This window comes from Mesoplodon densirostris, chromosome 1 (assembly GCF_025265405.1).
Source record: "Mesoplodon densirostris isolate mMesDen1 chromosome 1, mMesDen1 primary haplotype, whole genome shotgun sequence".
NCBI classification, from domain to species: Eukaryota; Metazoa; Chordata; class Mammalia; order Artiodactyla; family Ziphiidae; genus Mesoplodon; species Mesoplodon densirostris.
Window position 1 is genome coordinate 16244356 of NC_082661.1, and position 17694 is coordinate 16262049.

Here is a 17694-nt window from a genome sequence, read left to right on the forward strand (position 1 = left end):
AGTCTGTTACTTCAAAGTACATCTGCCATCCAGATTCTGCTGAATGACTGGCTCAAAGAAAGTATAATTTAGGCAAGAGAGTAAAGGGACTATGCATCTATTGCCTTCTTCTAGGTAATCTATATTCCATAATTAGATCAAGTTAGGTCAAAGGGATGTATTAGCCTAACCCCCTTAGAATCCTTTTACCAAAGTTATATTTCATGCAGATCCACTTCTTCACCTGTTGTAAACTATTTTGAGAACCACTATCTGTCACTCAATAACCCTTACTGTAAGAAATTTCTTTCTGACTATAATGCCCAGAGTAAAGTCTCTTCCTTAAAAAACTGGCATGCTTTCTCTTTCTAATGAATGTCATATTTTTGCCTAGGCCACCAAAAATCACAGATAGAAATAAAAGCAATGAAATTAACTGTATTCAAGATTTCCAATAGAAATTGCTTGAATAAAATTAATGTCTAGGGCCTCCCTGGTGGCGCAGTGGTTGAGAGTCCGCCTGCCGATGCAGGGGATACGGGTTCGTGCCCCGGTCTGGGAGGATCCCATATGCCGCGGAGCGGCTGGGCCCGTGAGCCGTGGCCGCTGGGCCTGCGCATCCGGAGCCTGCGCATCCGGAGCCTGTGCTCCGCAGCGGGGGAGGCCACAACAGTGAGAGGCCCGCATACCACAAAAAAAAAAAGAAAAAAAAAATTAATGTCTATGGAACATGTAGCCAGAGAGACCCAAGAGGCCTGAAACTCAGGAGAGAGAGATTTGGGGATAGTGAAACACTTGAGAATAGTAATAACAGTATTTATTGAGCAACTTTTGTATAACAGGCACTGTACAGAAAACCTATATGCTTTATGTACATATTATATTCATAATCCCAAAAGAGAATGCAGTGAGAAAAAAATGACTCAAGAGAAAGCTGATCATTGGCAGAGCAAGGCTTACCATATGACAAGAGAGAAAGCTAATGACGAAGACAAGGAAGGGCTCTTTTCTTAAATCTTACTCCAATCTGATTGGAAAGGAATGCATGAAAGGAGTGGGGTGGTCTAAATAATCTGCAGTCTTCACAAAATGGAGGCAAATTAATCTGATGGCCTAAAGATTTTAGGTAAAGGTCAGCACTCCACCCATTAATTGATAGTGTTGTATGAACTGGTTTTCATTACATTGAACAGGATTCTAAGGATATTTCTTGGCTCAGCAGGAAAGAGTGTTAGGCCATATTCAATCAGCAATGTCTCTCCTTAGGACTGGATGGTGAGGCAACGGTGTATTACGATATGGCTATAACATGAACAGCGAATATCTGCCATCCTAGAACTAAATATTTCTACTCTTGAGGTAACCCCACTCTACACATACTAAAAGTCTAATTTTTCTAGTAGCACTGTGATGCAAATAAAAATTCATCTGTAAAAGTGGAAAAAGTAAACACGAGGTCAAACAGCAGGTCTGTGCCCCATTAGAAGGCTGCATACAATTTTTTAAATGAAAGAAAGATATCAAGAGTACACTGTACATAGGGTTAAATTTGTTTGATAAAATGTTTGGTTCTTATACATGAATGGATATATAGAGTCATGGTGTAAAATGAAATTCTTATTATGGGTCTTCGTCAAAAAATTTTTGTAAGTCACTGCATAAGAAGATCTCCAAGATTCCAGCCAGTGCTAAAAACAAAATCTATTTAAAAAAATTCATTAACAGGGCTTCGCTGGTGGTGCAGTGGTTGGAAATCGGCCAGCCAATGCAGGGGACACGGGTTCGATCCCTGGTCCGGGAAGATCCCACATGCGGAGCAACTCAGCCCGTGTGCCACAACTACTGAGCCTGCACTCTAGAGATCGTGAGCCACAACTACTGAGCCCATGTGCTGTAACTACTGAAGCCCGCGCGCCTAGAGCCCGTGCTCCACAACAAGAGAAGCCACCACAATGAGAAGCCCGTGCACCGCAAGGAAGAATAGGCCCCGCTCGCCGCAACTAGAGAAAGCCCGCACGCAGCAACGAAGACCCAACACAGCCAAAAATAAATAAATAAATTAATTTTAAAAAATTCATTAACAGCTTTTAACTACTTTTGATAAAAGTATAATGTCCAACATACTTAAGGGTAAAATTTTAAAGATTTAATTTTTTCAACAAGTACATAATCTAAAATTAAAAGTATAAGAAACACAAATAGCTAACAAGATAATAACGCTTATTTTTTATTTATTTATTTTTTTTGCGGTACGCGGGCCTCTCACTGTTGCGGCCTCTCCCGTTGTGAAACACAGGCTCCGGACGCGCAGGCCCAGCGGCCATGGCTCACAGGCCCAGCCGCTCCACGGCATGTGGGATCCTCCCGGACCGGGGCACAAACCCGTGTCCCCTGCATCGGCAGGCGGACTCTCAACCACTGCACCACCAGGGAAGCCCAATAACGCTTATTTTTGAAACATGAAATACCCAAGAACTAGGTCTCTATAATAAGATGCACCTGGGATTTTCTATTTACTTTACAGTCATCTGAGGATCGGTGATTTCACTGTATGACATTCAGCTTTCCTAGCTGAATACCAAAATGGCTTGTGATAAATAAACTTAAGCCAGAGCCAATGATGTATTTATATTTCCAGTCATCATATTTCTGGAAATATGCCTGGAATTTACATGTAAAACCTTTCAACAACATATAGTGTGTTACATGTACTTGTGGTTTTGGAGGGGAGGGCTGGATAATAAATATTCCAGTGAACTTCATGTATTTTATCTTGGAGGGAAAAAGAAAACAAACACATTCCTTAATGTAAATATATCTTTTTGCTATTATTATAAAAGTGACTTTTCATTGTAAAGATTTTGGAGAATACCAAATCATGTGAAAAAAGAAAATAAAATCATCCATAATCCTGTATCAAGGTAACCATTGTTTGTATTTTAGAATTAAGAAACATATATCAAGCAACTGGCAAATCCTGTAACAGAAACAGATTCTAAACTCCATGGGTCAGTATTTAAGTACAATGTTCAAATTTACTGTAAAACTGTCAAACTCCTCCACTCTAACACAATTTTTATACTCTGTGATTTTTCAACACCAATATTTTGAAGACTGCAGAGCAAGCTGCATGGAAATTTTTCCATTTATCTAAGGTATTAAGATCCTTCCCAACTGAAAGACACAGGTTTTTATGCCAGTTAATAACTAAAATGGGATGTCAAAGGCAACAGGCTCTCCAGGGCTTTTTATTTTAAGAAAAGCTTACTTAGAGCCCTGGCACTCAGAGTATGGCCCAAGGGCCAGTATCCACCATGAGATAAGTTCAGAAAATGAAGGTGCTTAGAAGCTTCTTTAGCAATTTGACATTGCCATAACATTTTAACTGTATTTTATAAAAGTCATCAATCAGTCTGCAATGAAATGGGAGGTTTTTTAAATGGTCTTTGACCACATTTTTTTTTTTTTTTAAGAAACAATTTAGACAAAACCACTTTATCCAAACTATTTATATCCTGCTTGGAGCAAGGGTTTTAAAACAAATAAAAAGTTTAGTCCAGGAAATTGCTGAAATTCTTCCCTAACTAGTGGCATATTAATCTTCCTTCCACAGGCATTTTCACTGGCCCCTAGCCCCAACTATCATAACCAGCAACTAGTTGCTAATTAGAATACAGATATTATTATCTCTTTTAAAGCTAGAAGAGACCCTTGAGAGAATCAAAACCATTTTTCCTAAGGAAAAATTGAGAGGCCCGGAGAGGTCAAACACTGACATCTAGACTTGTCTTAGGGCTCCCCTGCTATTTCGATGAGGGTTCTCACTCAACAGGTTTAGAGCCTCTCCTGCCTCTGCCTAACCCCTCCTCCCTCTCCTAGCAAATACCTCGAAAGATGCTTTCAGATTTAGTCAAGGAATGATGTAACATCATCTTAAAGAGGCCCCATTCTTTTATTTAGTAAACATTTTATAACCATTGAACAAAGCATATCTTTTGTTGGAAATTGCATGGTTTACAAAATGGTATTGCTTCTACAAAAATTCCAAGGTTTAAAAAAGTCTTCTGGTAGAATTTATGATCTGTAAGTTCCCTTTCAGTTAAGAAATATGATTATACAAAACAAAAAAACCCAAAAGAACCTAAATACATATATATTTAAATTATGGGCATCACAAAAGTTTTGCTTCTATGAGTCAAATTTGTTTTTAAATCACGAATTTATAGTCTCAATATTTTGAATCTCAGATATCATGATTATAGACATTGTGATTAATACTCAGTGTTGACACCCATTCATGCAATTTATACGGCTTATTTTTTAATTGATAAAATCCAACACATAGGTCATTAAGAAAACATTGAAGAAAAACAGAACCATTGCAGTATTCTTACCTTGGACCCTGACAACATACTGGTCAACAGTTTTGTTCCCCTTCCAATTCCAACCACTACAAATCAAAGAAAGAAATATCATGACACTCTATTGTGAAAACTAGGTTTTAAAAATGTTTTATGACATACATTGGTCATAATTTCCTGGCATATGTAATGTAAAGTTGGAAAACCATTTATTTAGCATAATGTGAGGGCTCCTATTACTCCAATCGGTTGAACTTGTCCTGCAAGTAAGAAATTCTGGAGTGCAGGTGGGAGACCTTTTTTTCCTTTTCCGAAGTGTGAAGCATAATAGAAACCTCAATCAGGACAATCGGATAACAAAAACTTTTGGAAAAACCTCAAAGGACTCACTGGAATTTTATATGGGCATCAGTGAAAATACATGGTACAATTAATCTTGGTATGATAAAATATTTGATAGAGTTCATTATTAAACAAAGCAAAAGCCATCATCATAACTAATGAACCATTTAAAGATGATTAGTGCCCAGCAGCATACAATCAAGAAAATAGAAACAACAAGTCAACCCAACACAAAAAAGAATACAGGGTAAAATGAGAGCCTGGAGAGTGTATGTCCATGTAGGCCGTACACAAAGTACAATGGCTCACATGTCTCCTCAATTTCAAACATTATCCTTATGACAACACATTTCACCAGCCAAGGATGAGAGGACATAATCATTTCTTCACCTAATAGCAAGCAAATTTTTGTAAGAATTGAAGTATTTCTCATTAATGGATACAATTTTGTAAAAGAACACAATATAACCACCACAATTCAGAATTATAAGCAACAAGGAGAAATGATTGGCAAGCTAAAAGAATTATCATGAATATTTATAGCAGATTCACTGAGTTTACTATGAATCAAATTCTACTCTAGATGTTTTCCATTCATTCGCTCATTTAACCCTGAAAGATAATACAATTATCCCTATTTGATAGGTGAGGAAACTGAGGCATAGAGAGGCTAAGAACTTTGCCCAGCATCTCCCAACTAGTAAATGGTGGAGTTAAAGTTCAAACCAGACTAACAGCAGACCCCCTTCCTCTCATCCCCCCTGCCACCTTACTCATCTAGGCATTCTTCCCACTGCCACCAGCCTAAATCAGCCTGTATACTGTAAACCTAGCTATTCTACATCGTATCCCTTCCTCTTCCAATTCATACCATTTCTGAAAACCTATACTGCACAAAGCCCCCAAACAATCCTCAATAGGGTCCCAATGCCTACAGTACCAACTCCTTAGTAAAGTATTCAAAGTCCATCCTTTGAAACACAGCTCACATCCCAACTCCTTCATAAAGTCCATCCCAAACCCCCACCCCTCTCGGCTTCTCTGACAGGCATATTGGTTCAAGGGCCAACATAAAAACTGTCTGCCTTAAGGATCCTCTGTTGAACATAGCACTCTTCAAATACTAGCAGCTGCTGCTGAGGCAAAAACTTTGTACAATAATAAAAGATTCAATTCAATTTTATTCCATTCAAGAATCCCCAATCAATATTTTGCAAGGAGCTACCATGCACTCAATGCCAAGAAGAACACTTTTAATGGAACAGCACATTTCCTGACTTTGAAAGAGCTTATAATCTCATGGGAAAAATACAATACAGATAAGGGAAACTGCAAGTGCTCAAAAAAAATGTTGCCTTAATTAATGAGTGAATAACTCTAAATAACAATACAACAGTATATGATTGTGTCAAAATGAACACAGAGAGAATAACTGCTGTAGGAGGTCAAAGGAGCAAGCACTCTAAATGGCTACAGAGGCCAGAGAATGCTTCATTCAAGCACTTAGTGTGAGTTAGGTCTTAAAGGATGTACAGGATTTGAAGATGCAGACAAGAGAGAAGCATGTTCTAAAGAAGGAACAAACTGACAAATTCTCAGATACAAGGATGAGCACAGTGGGTTTCTCAACCAGAGTGCAGGGCGTCTTAAGAGCAGGCTGATGTGTTTGATTCTATCATGGTTTAAATGCTAGACTGATGATGATTTCTCTGCTAGTTCAGTGATCCAGAATGAAACAAGAAGGGATCTTAGAGTTACCCAGCTTAACGCTCTCATTTTATATCCAAGAAGACCAAGGCCCATTGAAGTTAGGTGATTAGTGAAAGCAGAATTTTAGGAAGACTAATACAGAAGTGGTATATAGAAAAATTAACTGGAGTTGAGAACTAGCCAACCAGCAGCTTTTCATTCAAGGGACAGTTTATGGGACAGAATTTTTATTCAGCTTTTTCCCACTCAACCATTCAAAATTTTATTGTATAGGTACAGAAATAAATAAGACCTGGTTTTAGCCCTCAGTGAGTTAACAAAAACAAAGAATACAGTGAAGTTTTACATTGGCAATATAAAAAAAGCAAGTGGGCAGTCTTCACATGTAGGAGACAGCATTTTAACCAAATCAGGAAAGGTTAGTAGGATTTCTACAACTAAAGAAGACAGAGATGAGCAGTTTATCTGTGAGGAAAAGCATAAGCAAATACATAACAGTTTGAAAAAGTGTGCAGAATTAGAAGAATGAATGAAAACCAGGATTTTCCAAGTACTGTCTCACAATTACTACTCTATCTCCCAAATTTTCTGTGCTCAGATGTTTCTCTATAAAAAAATAAAGCCACTATCTCCAAGCCTATACAAATGTCCTAATACTCTATTCTCAAATCACTGAACTTATTTATGATGAGAGTCGCTTTAGGGTCGGCAAGTCTACTACACATGTAATTCCAAAGCATTTTGCAGTTGGAAGTTTCTACTGCCATTTATCTAACTCTCCAAGACCCTTGCAATCACTTTAAAAGACCAGTATTTTTCCACTTCCAGGAATCTATCTTAATAATCCAAAACAAAGAGGAAGTTTTATTCATAAAGATGACCCTTACAAAATCAGTCCTACTAACAAAACTGGTAATAACCTCCAATGACCTCAAATAAGGAAATGGTTAAATCAATATGACATCACATGATACTGCCATTAAAAATAATGTTTATTTCCCTCTTAGAACCGCTTTTGCTGCATCCCATAAGTTTTAATATGTTGTATTTGCATTTCATTTGTCTCAAGATATTTTTTTATTTCCCTTTGATTTCTTCCTTGACCCACTGATTATTCAGAAGTGTGTTATTTAATATCGTTTGCCTCCTGTAATTGATTTCTAGTTTCATACCATTGTGGTTGGAGAAGATACTTGATATGATTTCAACACTTTAAACAGACACAATTATATTGGTCAATTATTCCTCAATAAAGTCTAAAAAAAGAAAAAAATCATGTTTACAAATATTTTTAATTAACATGAAAAATGCTATGTTATGATGTTAAGTAAAAAAAGGATACAACGTACATACATACAGTAAAACAGCTTAACTTAAAAATTCTGCATAGACAAAAAGCTAGGAAGAAATAAAACAAAAATGTTAACAGTGATTATTGCTGGAAGGTAGAAAATGTATAAGTTTTATTTTCAACTTTTTTTGTATTTTCTAAATTTTTTCACTGTAATTTTCTAACCTCTAAAGTTAAAAAATACTTCTAAAATGGTGTATAAAAACTCGGTTTCCGGGCTTCCCTGGTGGCGCAGTGGTTGAGAGTCCGCCTGCCGATGCAGGGGACACCGGTTCATGCCCCGGTCCGGGAAGATCCCCCATGCCGCAGAGCGGCTGGGCCCGTGAGCCATGGCCGCTGAGCCTGCGCGTCCGGAGCCTGTGCTCCGCGATGGGAGAGGCCACAGCGGTGAGAGGCCCGCGTTCCGCAAAAAAAAAAAACTCAGTTTCCATTTTAAGTGATTTATAATAGATGGGTATATTACTTTCCTATTGCTGCTGTAATAAATTACCAACATAGTGTTTTAAAACAAAACAAACTTATCATCCTACAGTTCTAGAGGTCAGGAGTCTGAGGTGGGTTTTACTACGGTAAAAATCAAGGTGTCAGCACAACTGCATTCTTTTCTGGAGGCCCTAGGGGAGAATCTTTGTCTGGAGCCTTCTTAGAGGAGTTTTCTTGCCTTTTCCAGCTTCTAGAAGCTGTTCATCTTCCTTGGTTCATGACCCCCTTCCCCATCAAGGCCAGCAATCTCTTCACTACAAACTCTGCTTCCATTGCCACATCTTTTTGGACATTCCTCTGCCTCCTCTTCCACTTTTAAAGACCCTTCTGATTACGCTGGATCCACCAGGATATTCCAGGGTATCTCTTAAAGTCAACTAATGAACAATATTAATTCCATGTGCAACTTTAATGTCCCCTCGTTACGTAACCTAACATACTCATAGGTTCTGGAGATTAGGACATGGACATCTTTAGGGGGGCCATTATTCTGCCTATCACAGCAGCACATTTTATCCTCTTTCTTCTTGGATTTATGGTGCTGTGCCTTAGAAAACAGAAGATTATAATAAATAGGCTTCAACTCTAGAAGAGCTGAACTGATAAGAATCCTGAAGCCACTTCTAGAACCAATGGCAAAGAATGCTGTGATTGACTGGCAATTTCTGCTATGGACATGGGGAGCAGGGAACGAAGCCAGGAGTGCCAGGTATTTGCCATCCCAGGTTAGGACAGAGACTTAAAACTGAGCAGGTCCAGGTTCAGCTCCTGACCTTGCCACTAACTATGGGACAGACCTCACATACAATAAGTGCTCAATAAATGATTATTATTAGTTATGGTAAGAAACAGTAATTAAGGTGTCAGAATTTGCCTATTCAAGTGCTCTAATTCAGGAAAGTGAATTTCCATGTGTTTTTTTCTATTTCAACCTCAGGTAAAGATGTTTTTGTCAACATGCATCAAATACAATCTATAATTTCAGAAAATGCAAAATCATAAACTGCTTCTAATTTTCTTGAAAAATACAATTTTTTTCACCAGTTTTATCCTTTTCTTCTAAGTAAGCATTCATTTCCTTTGGCTAGCTTAGATCAGGTTTGTTTTTATTTGTATCTAATTTTAGCTCTAATAAAATGGATTGGATCATGTGGCACAGTATTTTTTAAAGCATGAGTCACAATCCATTAGGGCAGCATGAAATCAATTTACTGGATTATGATCAACATTAAAAAAATGGAATACAATAAAATATAAAACACCAGGGCATGTAAAAAGGTAAGTATTGTTCCATAAAAGTTTTTTTCTAGTATGTGGGGAAGGGGGAGATAGGGAGAATCCCAACATATGTATTTCTGTGACTGTGGATACAGTTACAAAAAAGTTTCTAAGAACATACCCTGTCCTGTGGATACACACTTTAGCAGTCTATAAAGATAGACTTCAGAACCTCTACTAGATGCCAAAAAAAAAAAAAGATGGAAGAAAACAGGATAAATGACTCTTCTCCCCTCAATCAATTCTATCAATTTTCCTCCACATGCAATAAGACATTCAACTAATGTCCCCAAGACAAAGTGACTTCCTCTGAAGAACTATAAGGTTCGCCTTCTCAAGAGAGCTAATGTCAGAGTTAGATTCAATATAGGCAGAACAAAGAGCCATATACCTTGTCAGGAGTCCCCAAGACTATCCCACCCTGGAAGATTCATCCATGGCTAAGATTTACCTACAGTGACATCCTAAGGTTACACAGCTGTATCCTAAGGGTAAAGACACTGGAGAAAATCCATGCTCAGGTTCCTTATTCTCTCTCCCTCTTATGAGGGGGGGACACTTGAGCACATTCCTTCCTCCAACAATCCAACAAGGAATAACATGTGTACAATGTTCCTGCTCAAGGGAGCCCATTAGAAACTCAGCACCCATAGTTTTTATTGGAGGGGATGAGAGGAATGGTCACCCAGACACCCTCTGCCTGCATGGTGGGACAAAATCCCAGATTCCAAGATAGAAAGCAGGCATTTAGCATAAACCACACTGTTCACACAAACAGTCAAGGCACAGTAAACCCATCCTTATCGGATGGGGAAGGGTGGGAACACCACCAAATCCAAGTCCTCAGATGCAAGCAGGCCTTTCTAAAGATAGTGATTTCAGGCCTGCTGTGTTAACTCTTTTCTGCACAGATACAAACCCTTTCTCAAAGTCCGTCCAGACATAAAAGTGGCTATTTCTAACAGCCTTCTATACCTTGTGCCAAATGATACAAGGGCTTCTTGAGAAGATGGCACTATAAATCCAGTAGATCTGAACTATTCCAAAGTAGACTGAAAATGGCACGGCCTTAGTTAATTTTATCTGTTCTTAATCAATATTTCTTTCTGATGTACGTGGCAGTTACATCAAACTTCTGTTCATATCTCTTACCCAGGACTCCTCGGGCTGCACTGTCTAGTGTCCCTCCGTGCCCAATTTTCAAAGTCTGCCTTTTCCTCTTGGTCCATTCTGGAGAAGGCATTCCAGCTTCTATAAGAGTAATTGGGATGAAAAAAAGGTAATTACTGAGACAAATGAAGTAGAATCTCCATAAATATGGGATGAGGCAGTGTGGATGGAGTACTCAAAACAAATGAAAAGTACTGTACAAACTTAACATATTAAGATTATGACGATATTACTAACAAAGAACAGACTTTAAAATGTACAGACGCTCCCTAAATTACAAAGAAATAGTATTCCCAAATTAGTTGTCTAGAAACTAGAATTCATTTTCCAAGGAAAAAAAAATTTTTTTTAAGTGGGTAAATATCCACACGAACCCACAAAGATCTAGTGAATTCCTGGTAGTAGTGGGCTGCTAGATAGAGAATGATGAAAAGAAGTTAGTTTTTACATAGGCAGCTAGTTTTTAAAGTCCTCAATTTCATTTCTAAAATCTCTTTTGTTCCCTGGTGTTCCTTGCTGGTCTCTCCAGCTACCTAAATGTTGGGAGTACATCTCATACAGGGTCACTTCTGAGAACACTAAGTTCCCAAACTATCTGTAGGTCTGTCCCCCTCTCCTAATCAAAACTCTCAATTCCCTAAAGAAGTTAATCTCAGCAAAAGGTTATGTGGGAAGAGGGTAACAGTTTAAGTGGCCACTTATACTCCAAAGCATTTAGATATTAAAAAAGAACGAAAAAAAAAGCCAACCTGGCCTATCTCATATTCCTATTGGAAAAATAAAATGAAATAATGATATCTGAATGTGCTTTGGAAACTCAAAGCACTATAACAATATGCTGTTATTATCATCATCCTCAGCATCATGGCATATAATATTATATTGAGAGAATATTGGCTACTAGGCTTCAAATGAGAAAGGCGAGAACAGCAGGAAGAGCTCTATTGATCTGTACCCCTCCAAACCCATCAAACCTTCCTTTTTACCACTGACACAGAGAAGATGGAAAATAGAGTAAAAGAAAATGAAAAGAGAGGACAGAGACAGGAAAGGAGGGGAGGCAGAGCAACAGTGAAGAAGCCAGGTTAAATGGCCCAAAGGATAAGTTGGGTTGTCATTACCACCTTACTGAGTTAGAACTCAGTCTGGAACACAGTCCTATTGTCCCTCTCTGATTACAACATCACCCTGCTTGGAAGGACATGACCATATGCTTTAACATAAATCTGTAAGGCCAGGCCTAGGCTTCAAACCCTGCACTTTCACTTGCAACCCATTATGGATCTCTTGTACTGTATTCACAGAAATATTTTGGGGAACTCTTTGTATTTTTAACTTGATGGTCCTTGGAGTGTGGAGGCCCTAAAATTTACTGTCTGCCCTTTGTGTCCAAATTTACCTCTTTCAAGTCTGAAGACACACTGTCTCTACTATATTGGAATTTGGTTCACCCCACTGGTACCACTCATGGATGAATATTTATTAAGATCTTTTCTAGCTATAAAATTCTGATATGTTTTAGTCCTTGAAGGATTCAAAAAGACGGAAGAGCAGAGATTTTAGTACGACATGAATCAACGTAAGGAAAGGCAAGGGATGTTAGTAGAGAGCATGACAACTGACTGTGGCCTAAATCAGTGGTTGTCAAACCTGGCTGGCATTAGAATGTCTTGCCCTGGAATCTGTATCTTTTTTTTTTTTTTTTTTTTTTGCAATACGCGGGCCTCTCCCTGCTGTGGCCTCTCCCGTTGCGGAGCACAGGCTCCGGACGCACAGGCTCAGCGGCCATGGCTCACGGGCCCAGCCGCTCCGCGGCATGTGGGATCTTCCTGGACTGGGGCACGAACCCGTGTCCCCCGCATCGGCAGGCGGACTCTCAACCACTGCGCCACCAGGGAAGTCCTGGAATCTGTATCTTTAAGGGAACCTTCCCAGACAATTCTGACAGCCAGTTAGAATGGCATTTGGGAAGCCCTGGTCTGTCTAACATAAATATAGACTAGGCCAATCACAAGCAATATAGAAATGGAGAGTAATGAGAATGTCTACTTCTGAGTGAGTGGCTTCCAGAAGATGGTCCAGCAACAGCCTTGAAACAATCAATTTTAACAAAGTTTCAAGAGGAATTTCAGTTCTTGATAGGCAGATTAACCAGAAGGCCAGGATATGGCTTCAATCCTATCAGAAACTTGTCTGAATGATAATCATTACCTTGAGGATCAAAAAAGCCTTAGCGGGCATCCCTGGTGGCGCAGTGGTTGAGCGTCCGTCTGCTGATGCGGGGGACGCGGGTTTGTGCCCGGGTCTGGGAGGATCCCACATGCCGCGGAGGGGCTGGGCCCGTGAGTCATGGCCGCTGGGCCTGCGCGTCCGGAGCACAGGCTCCGCAATGGGAGAGGCCACAACAGTGAGAGGCCCGCGTACCGCAAAAAAAAAAAAAAAAAAGCCTTAGCGTAGCTAACAAATCAGGCCAAATGAAAGCAATTCTATGAAGGAAACAACTCCATCATGACACCACAAAGCTTGTCCTTGATGTAATTCCTTCCTTCAGCATCCCGTATATGACCCATCCTTACAGGTAACAAAGTATAATGAAAGTATAACAAAAGAATAAGCAGATATAACACAGGTATTAAACATCTTCAGGAATGTACCTTTGCCAATAAACATTTGAATCTGTATTGTGTCAGTTTTAATTAACAAATTCCTACCAGAATATTTGCTTTTGCAGTAAAAAGGGCGGGGGATGCGGTAACATTTGCCAGGGGACACTAAACAAAGAAGAAATTTCCTGTACTGATTTCATGGAAAAATAAGCCAGGGCCAAACTCTGGACGGCCTTGAAAACCCAGTTAAATAGTTTGTTTTATCACCAAAGTTTGCAGAAATTACTGCTATGAGCTTAGCAAGACACAGTGTCTTTCACCCTCACCTCTCCATAGGCTAGCACAGGTCTGGCTTATTGCAAGAGTCCAAAAAAATCCAAGGTTCCTTGATTCCATTGTCTGAAATGATCTACTGGACTGATGAACTAAGAGATCCTTCAGGCTTTTCTAATATTCTCCCAGTGTATATGAGGAAACAAACAAACGAAAAGAATGCTCTTAGAAGTGACCAAGTTATATTTAGTGTTCGTCAAAATGTGGTCCATTGACTACTTACACCAGAATCACCCGGAGCAACAGTTTAAAAATGCAGTTTCCTAAAAATACCCATATCCTCAGAATCAGTCTCTGAGGGGGGCAAGGATTAGGAATCTGCATTTGTACAAGGGACTCTAAATAATTCTTATGCCCACTATATGAAAACCACTGCGTTGAGTCTTGGTTAACTAAGTAACATCCGCATTTCCAACATATTTTTAAGAATGCAACTTTGGGTTGTAGAGAGCCAGTGATTCCGTTGGGTAGAGTTCATCTACGTGAGCCAAACAAAAGGCTTCTGAGGGATCAGATTGTAGAAAAATAGTCTGCAGGCCCAAGAGCAGAGGTTTATTTGTGGATGTGTGGGGTTTGCTTTTTGTTTTTTTTCCCTTGAGAACGACAACTGCCAACTAGGCTACAGGAGTTCACGTCAGGACAAGTGCAAGCCGGAGATGCCCCAGATTTCTGTCCAGAGCTTACACTGTGGCCGTTCTCCCTTTCCCTTCCTCTTATCTCTTGAGCCACGAGAGCGCGAAAAGCCCAGTGTGCTCTGTGCGGCTTCTGCTCTCACGGCGACCGCCTCGCCTCGGCCTGGTCCCCACCCGGCTGCAGTACCTGCCAGCAGCTTCTCCTTCAGCCGATTCAGCAGCTCGGCTGAAGTGGGCCCTTTGGGCTTGTGCACGGCGAACACGCCGCTCAGGGACAGCAGCTTAGTAGCCAACGCGGGCTTGGAGACCCTGGCTTCGGATCCGGTCCTGGCCGCAACCGCCGCGGCTGCAGCCATCGCTGAGGATGTGGCGGCCGTGGCTGCAGCCATTCCTGCACTTTCGGGGACTGGGGCTGTGTCTGGTTTCAAGGATGAGGACGATACCACCGCCGCCTCAGCAGCTGCCATACTTTTGTAGCCCAAACCTATTTTGTTTTGTGGAGTCGCACGCTAATGACGCAACAAGGAGTGCGCCCGTCAACCCCCAGTCTTTCCCCTTGCTTCGAAGCTGCCCGGGCGGGGTGGGATCGCAAGGGCTTGTGGGAATTGTAGTCCGTGGCTTTCCCGTGCTGACCGAGAGTCGCTGAGTCTTCCGAGGGCTCTGATGGAGTCGTTTTTCTCGTATAATACGGCCTCCTCCTTAGGTGGGGTTAGTTCGGTGCCGCAGGTGTAATTTGGGGTTGCCGAACCCAAACACTAAGTCTGTGTATATTTTCGGCGAGAAATCTCTTCACATCTCTCCCCCCGCCCCCTTCAAGAATTAAGCAGAAGTCAGCCACCAAGAATAGAAAACTTAAAATGCTGACTTCCGCTGCAGCTTGTGAAGAACCACGGCTCCCGTGGTTCACTGCTTTATTCAATTTATTGTGCTCTTGGATTCATGGTTCAGAATTAAAATACACCTGAATGTAATCTCTATTAGAGCAAAGAACATGTTTACCTTGTTCACTGCTGTATTCCAGTGCCTCACACATAGCAGGCACTTAAATATTTGGGAACAGATAAATGGATACGAGTTCTTCAAATTCCTGAAAGAAACCTCTAGGCCAAGCCAGTGCTCAATCACGTCGGCTTATTTTGATGCCCTTCATGCACTCCTTTCCACCCTCCAAGCCCCACAACTCACATGTAATTCTTAAGAATTCTAAGATATTTAATACTAACCCTTCTGTGGATTGCAGCCTTTAGTAACACATTGCTTAGGCGTTATTGCAGTTCATAAAATTAAACTTTACTTTAGATTTGAGACCTCTCTAGAAGTTATTCACTCCCCAACAAAATTCAGGAACACTGTTCTGATCCTGGCACAAGGCAAAGTGGAGAAAAATTCTTCATTTTACTTCTGCTTCAGATATATTAAATGGTATTACCAGTGTTGTGAGACAGATAAAGTTTGTCTTCATTGTTCCTACAAATTTCCTTACAGCCACCCTTTCTCCTCATCATCCTTTTTCACATTAATATCTATTATCCTAATGATGCCTCTTAGCTACTCACAATCACCAATTATGAGATCCCATTTGAACTTGCCCCATTCATTCAAGAAGAACGAAAAAACGTTTTAAATACAATAATTATTTCTTCCTATATTTCCACCCTTCCCTGCCTCAGTCAGATCACCGGACTCTTATTAAATCTTTGGGGTGCACAACAACGTAAATGTACTTAATGCCACATAACTGTACACTGTAAAATGGTTAAAATGGGAAATTTTATGTGATGTATAATATACCACAAAAAGAAAGAAAAAAAACCCCCAAGAAACAAAAAACCCAGCATCTGTGGAGGAGTGGGAAAGGGAGGGAGAGTTTTTGTAGGGTGGAAAGCTGAAATTCCTAGAAGCAGTTTACTTACTCTTGTGGTCTATTATAAAAACCTAAGCTAACTGAAAACATTATGCACAGGATGCCTTGGAGGCCAGAAGAGAAGAGAATTGTTTTGGGAATCAGGAGAGAGAAACTGAAAGATTGACAGGTCCCATGATTAGTGAATACCTCAGCCTGCTTCAGGATTTTCCCTTGTCCAGGAAGGTGGCTCGGCTTCAGAGGGGATGGCTACACCCTAGGGAGCAAAGCGTCCTTCAGCCTTGGTAAGATTTCTGTGCTTTCCTCTTGGCAGAGAAAGTTTAAAGCAGGCTTGAACAGTGATGACTTGGAAATTAGAGAGCCTTTTCCCAGTTGTCTAGACATCAGTAAGCTTGCCTAATTCTGCTGTGACTCCGATGCGGGGAGTGGAGGGAGGGCATAACTAGGGGTGAAAAAATAATGCTTTCATTTGAATTTTCCACAAGCCCAGTGCAGAATCAGAGCTCATTTGATTAATAGAAAACAAAGAAATAAGTATTTCTTGTACATTTTATTTCCTGGGTGCTAGGGAACAGCAAGATTAATTCAACTCTGCTATCAAATCTGTATTATTGGCATCAGAAGCATCAAGTTCTAATTTTCTGAGGTAACCAACGTCTCCCACATTGGGCAAGCCTTGCATTTATAAGTTATCTTAATATATGTGTGAGTTAGGATTCTTTGATTGAGAGTGACCGAAACTGATTCATATCAGCTTAGAATTTATCAGAAGGATTCTTTTTAAAAAGGGTTTATCAGAAGTGTACTGGAATATTATGCAGAGCCTGGGAAGTTCTCTCTTTTTCTCCTTCTCTCCCCACATCCTCCTTTCATGCTACTCTCTTGTGCCTTTTTCGTTCTTCTCTTTTGCTTCTAACAGGCTTTTTTTCTACTCCTTACTCCACATTCTTGCTTTAGACCACCCTGTTTTGATCCAATTCCAAAAATATCCTGGATGAAGCCACTCCTGGCCACCTAATGAACTATGTTCACTTCACTAATTTCATTCCTCAACCACAGCACTTTCCTTGATTATTTTCCTGCTTGATTTTTCTCCATAGCGTGTTTCATCTGACATACCAAATATTTACTTATTTTGCTTAATGTCTTATTTCCTCCATCAGAATGTAAGCTCTGTGAGGAATTTTTGTATGCTTTAGTCGCTGCTATATCTCCAGGACCTGGAATAGTGTCAGATATAGCACTCAATAAATAGTAGTTGAATAAAGGAATGAATAAACATGGCAGCTCCAGCAGAAACCATGTAGATAGAGGGGAATTAGCACCAGTTCCCGGAAAAGTAGAGTGCTGGACACATAAAATATATATATTCCCAGTGTAGCTTATCTCATGTGGCCTCAAATGTTTTTATCTCCATTTTATATGTATGGAACTGAAGCAAAGAAAAAATAAGACTACCTACTGCTACGTAAAACTTCAGCTTTCTAGACTAGCTTCCATGCTGTCCTCAACTACCCATGTGCCTCCAAAGATTGTTAATTAATGGGAATCAAAAATTGATAAGACTTTCAGGTTTTATTCCAAA

General features: G+C 40.1%; 1 protein-coding gene across 1 annotated transcript in view; it reads right to left on the reverse strand.

Annotated features, from left to right (window-relative positions):
- The window catches only part of TRUB1 (TruB pseudouridine synthase family member 1), a 30733-nt gene extending 15992 nt beyond the window's left edge, over nucleotides 1–14741 (reverse strand). Inside the window, exons 1-3 of the mRNA XM_060100427.1 lie at nucleotides 14433–14741; nucleotides 10657–10755; nucleotides 4374–4429 (exon numbers count right to left, since the gene is read on the reverse strand). Coding sequence (XP_059956410.1) covers nucleotides 4374–4429; nucleotides 10657–10755; nucleotides 14433–14712 — 435 coding nt within the window. The 5' untranslated portion in view covers nucleotides 14713–14741. The remainder of the gene's footprint in view (nucleotides 1–4373; nucleotides 4430–10656; nucleotides 10756–14432) is intronic.
- Between the last annotated feature and the right edge of the window lie 2953 nt (nucleotides 14742–17694).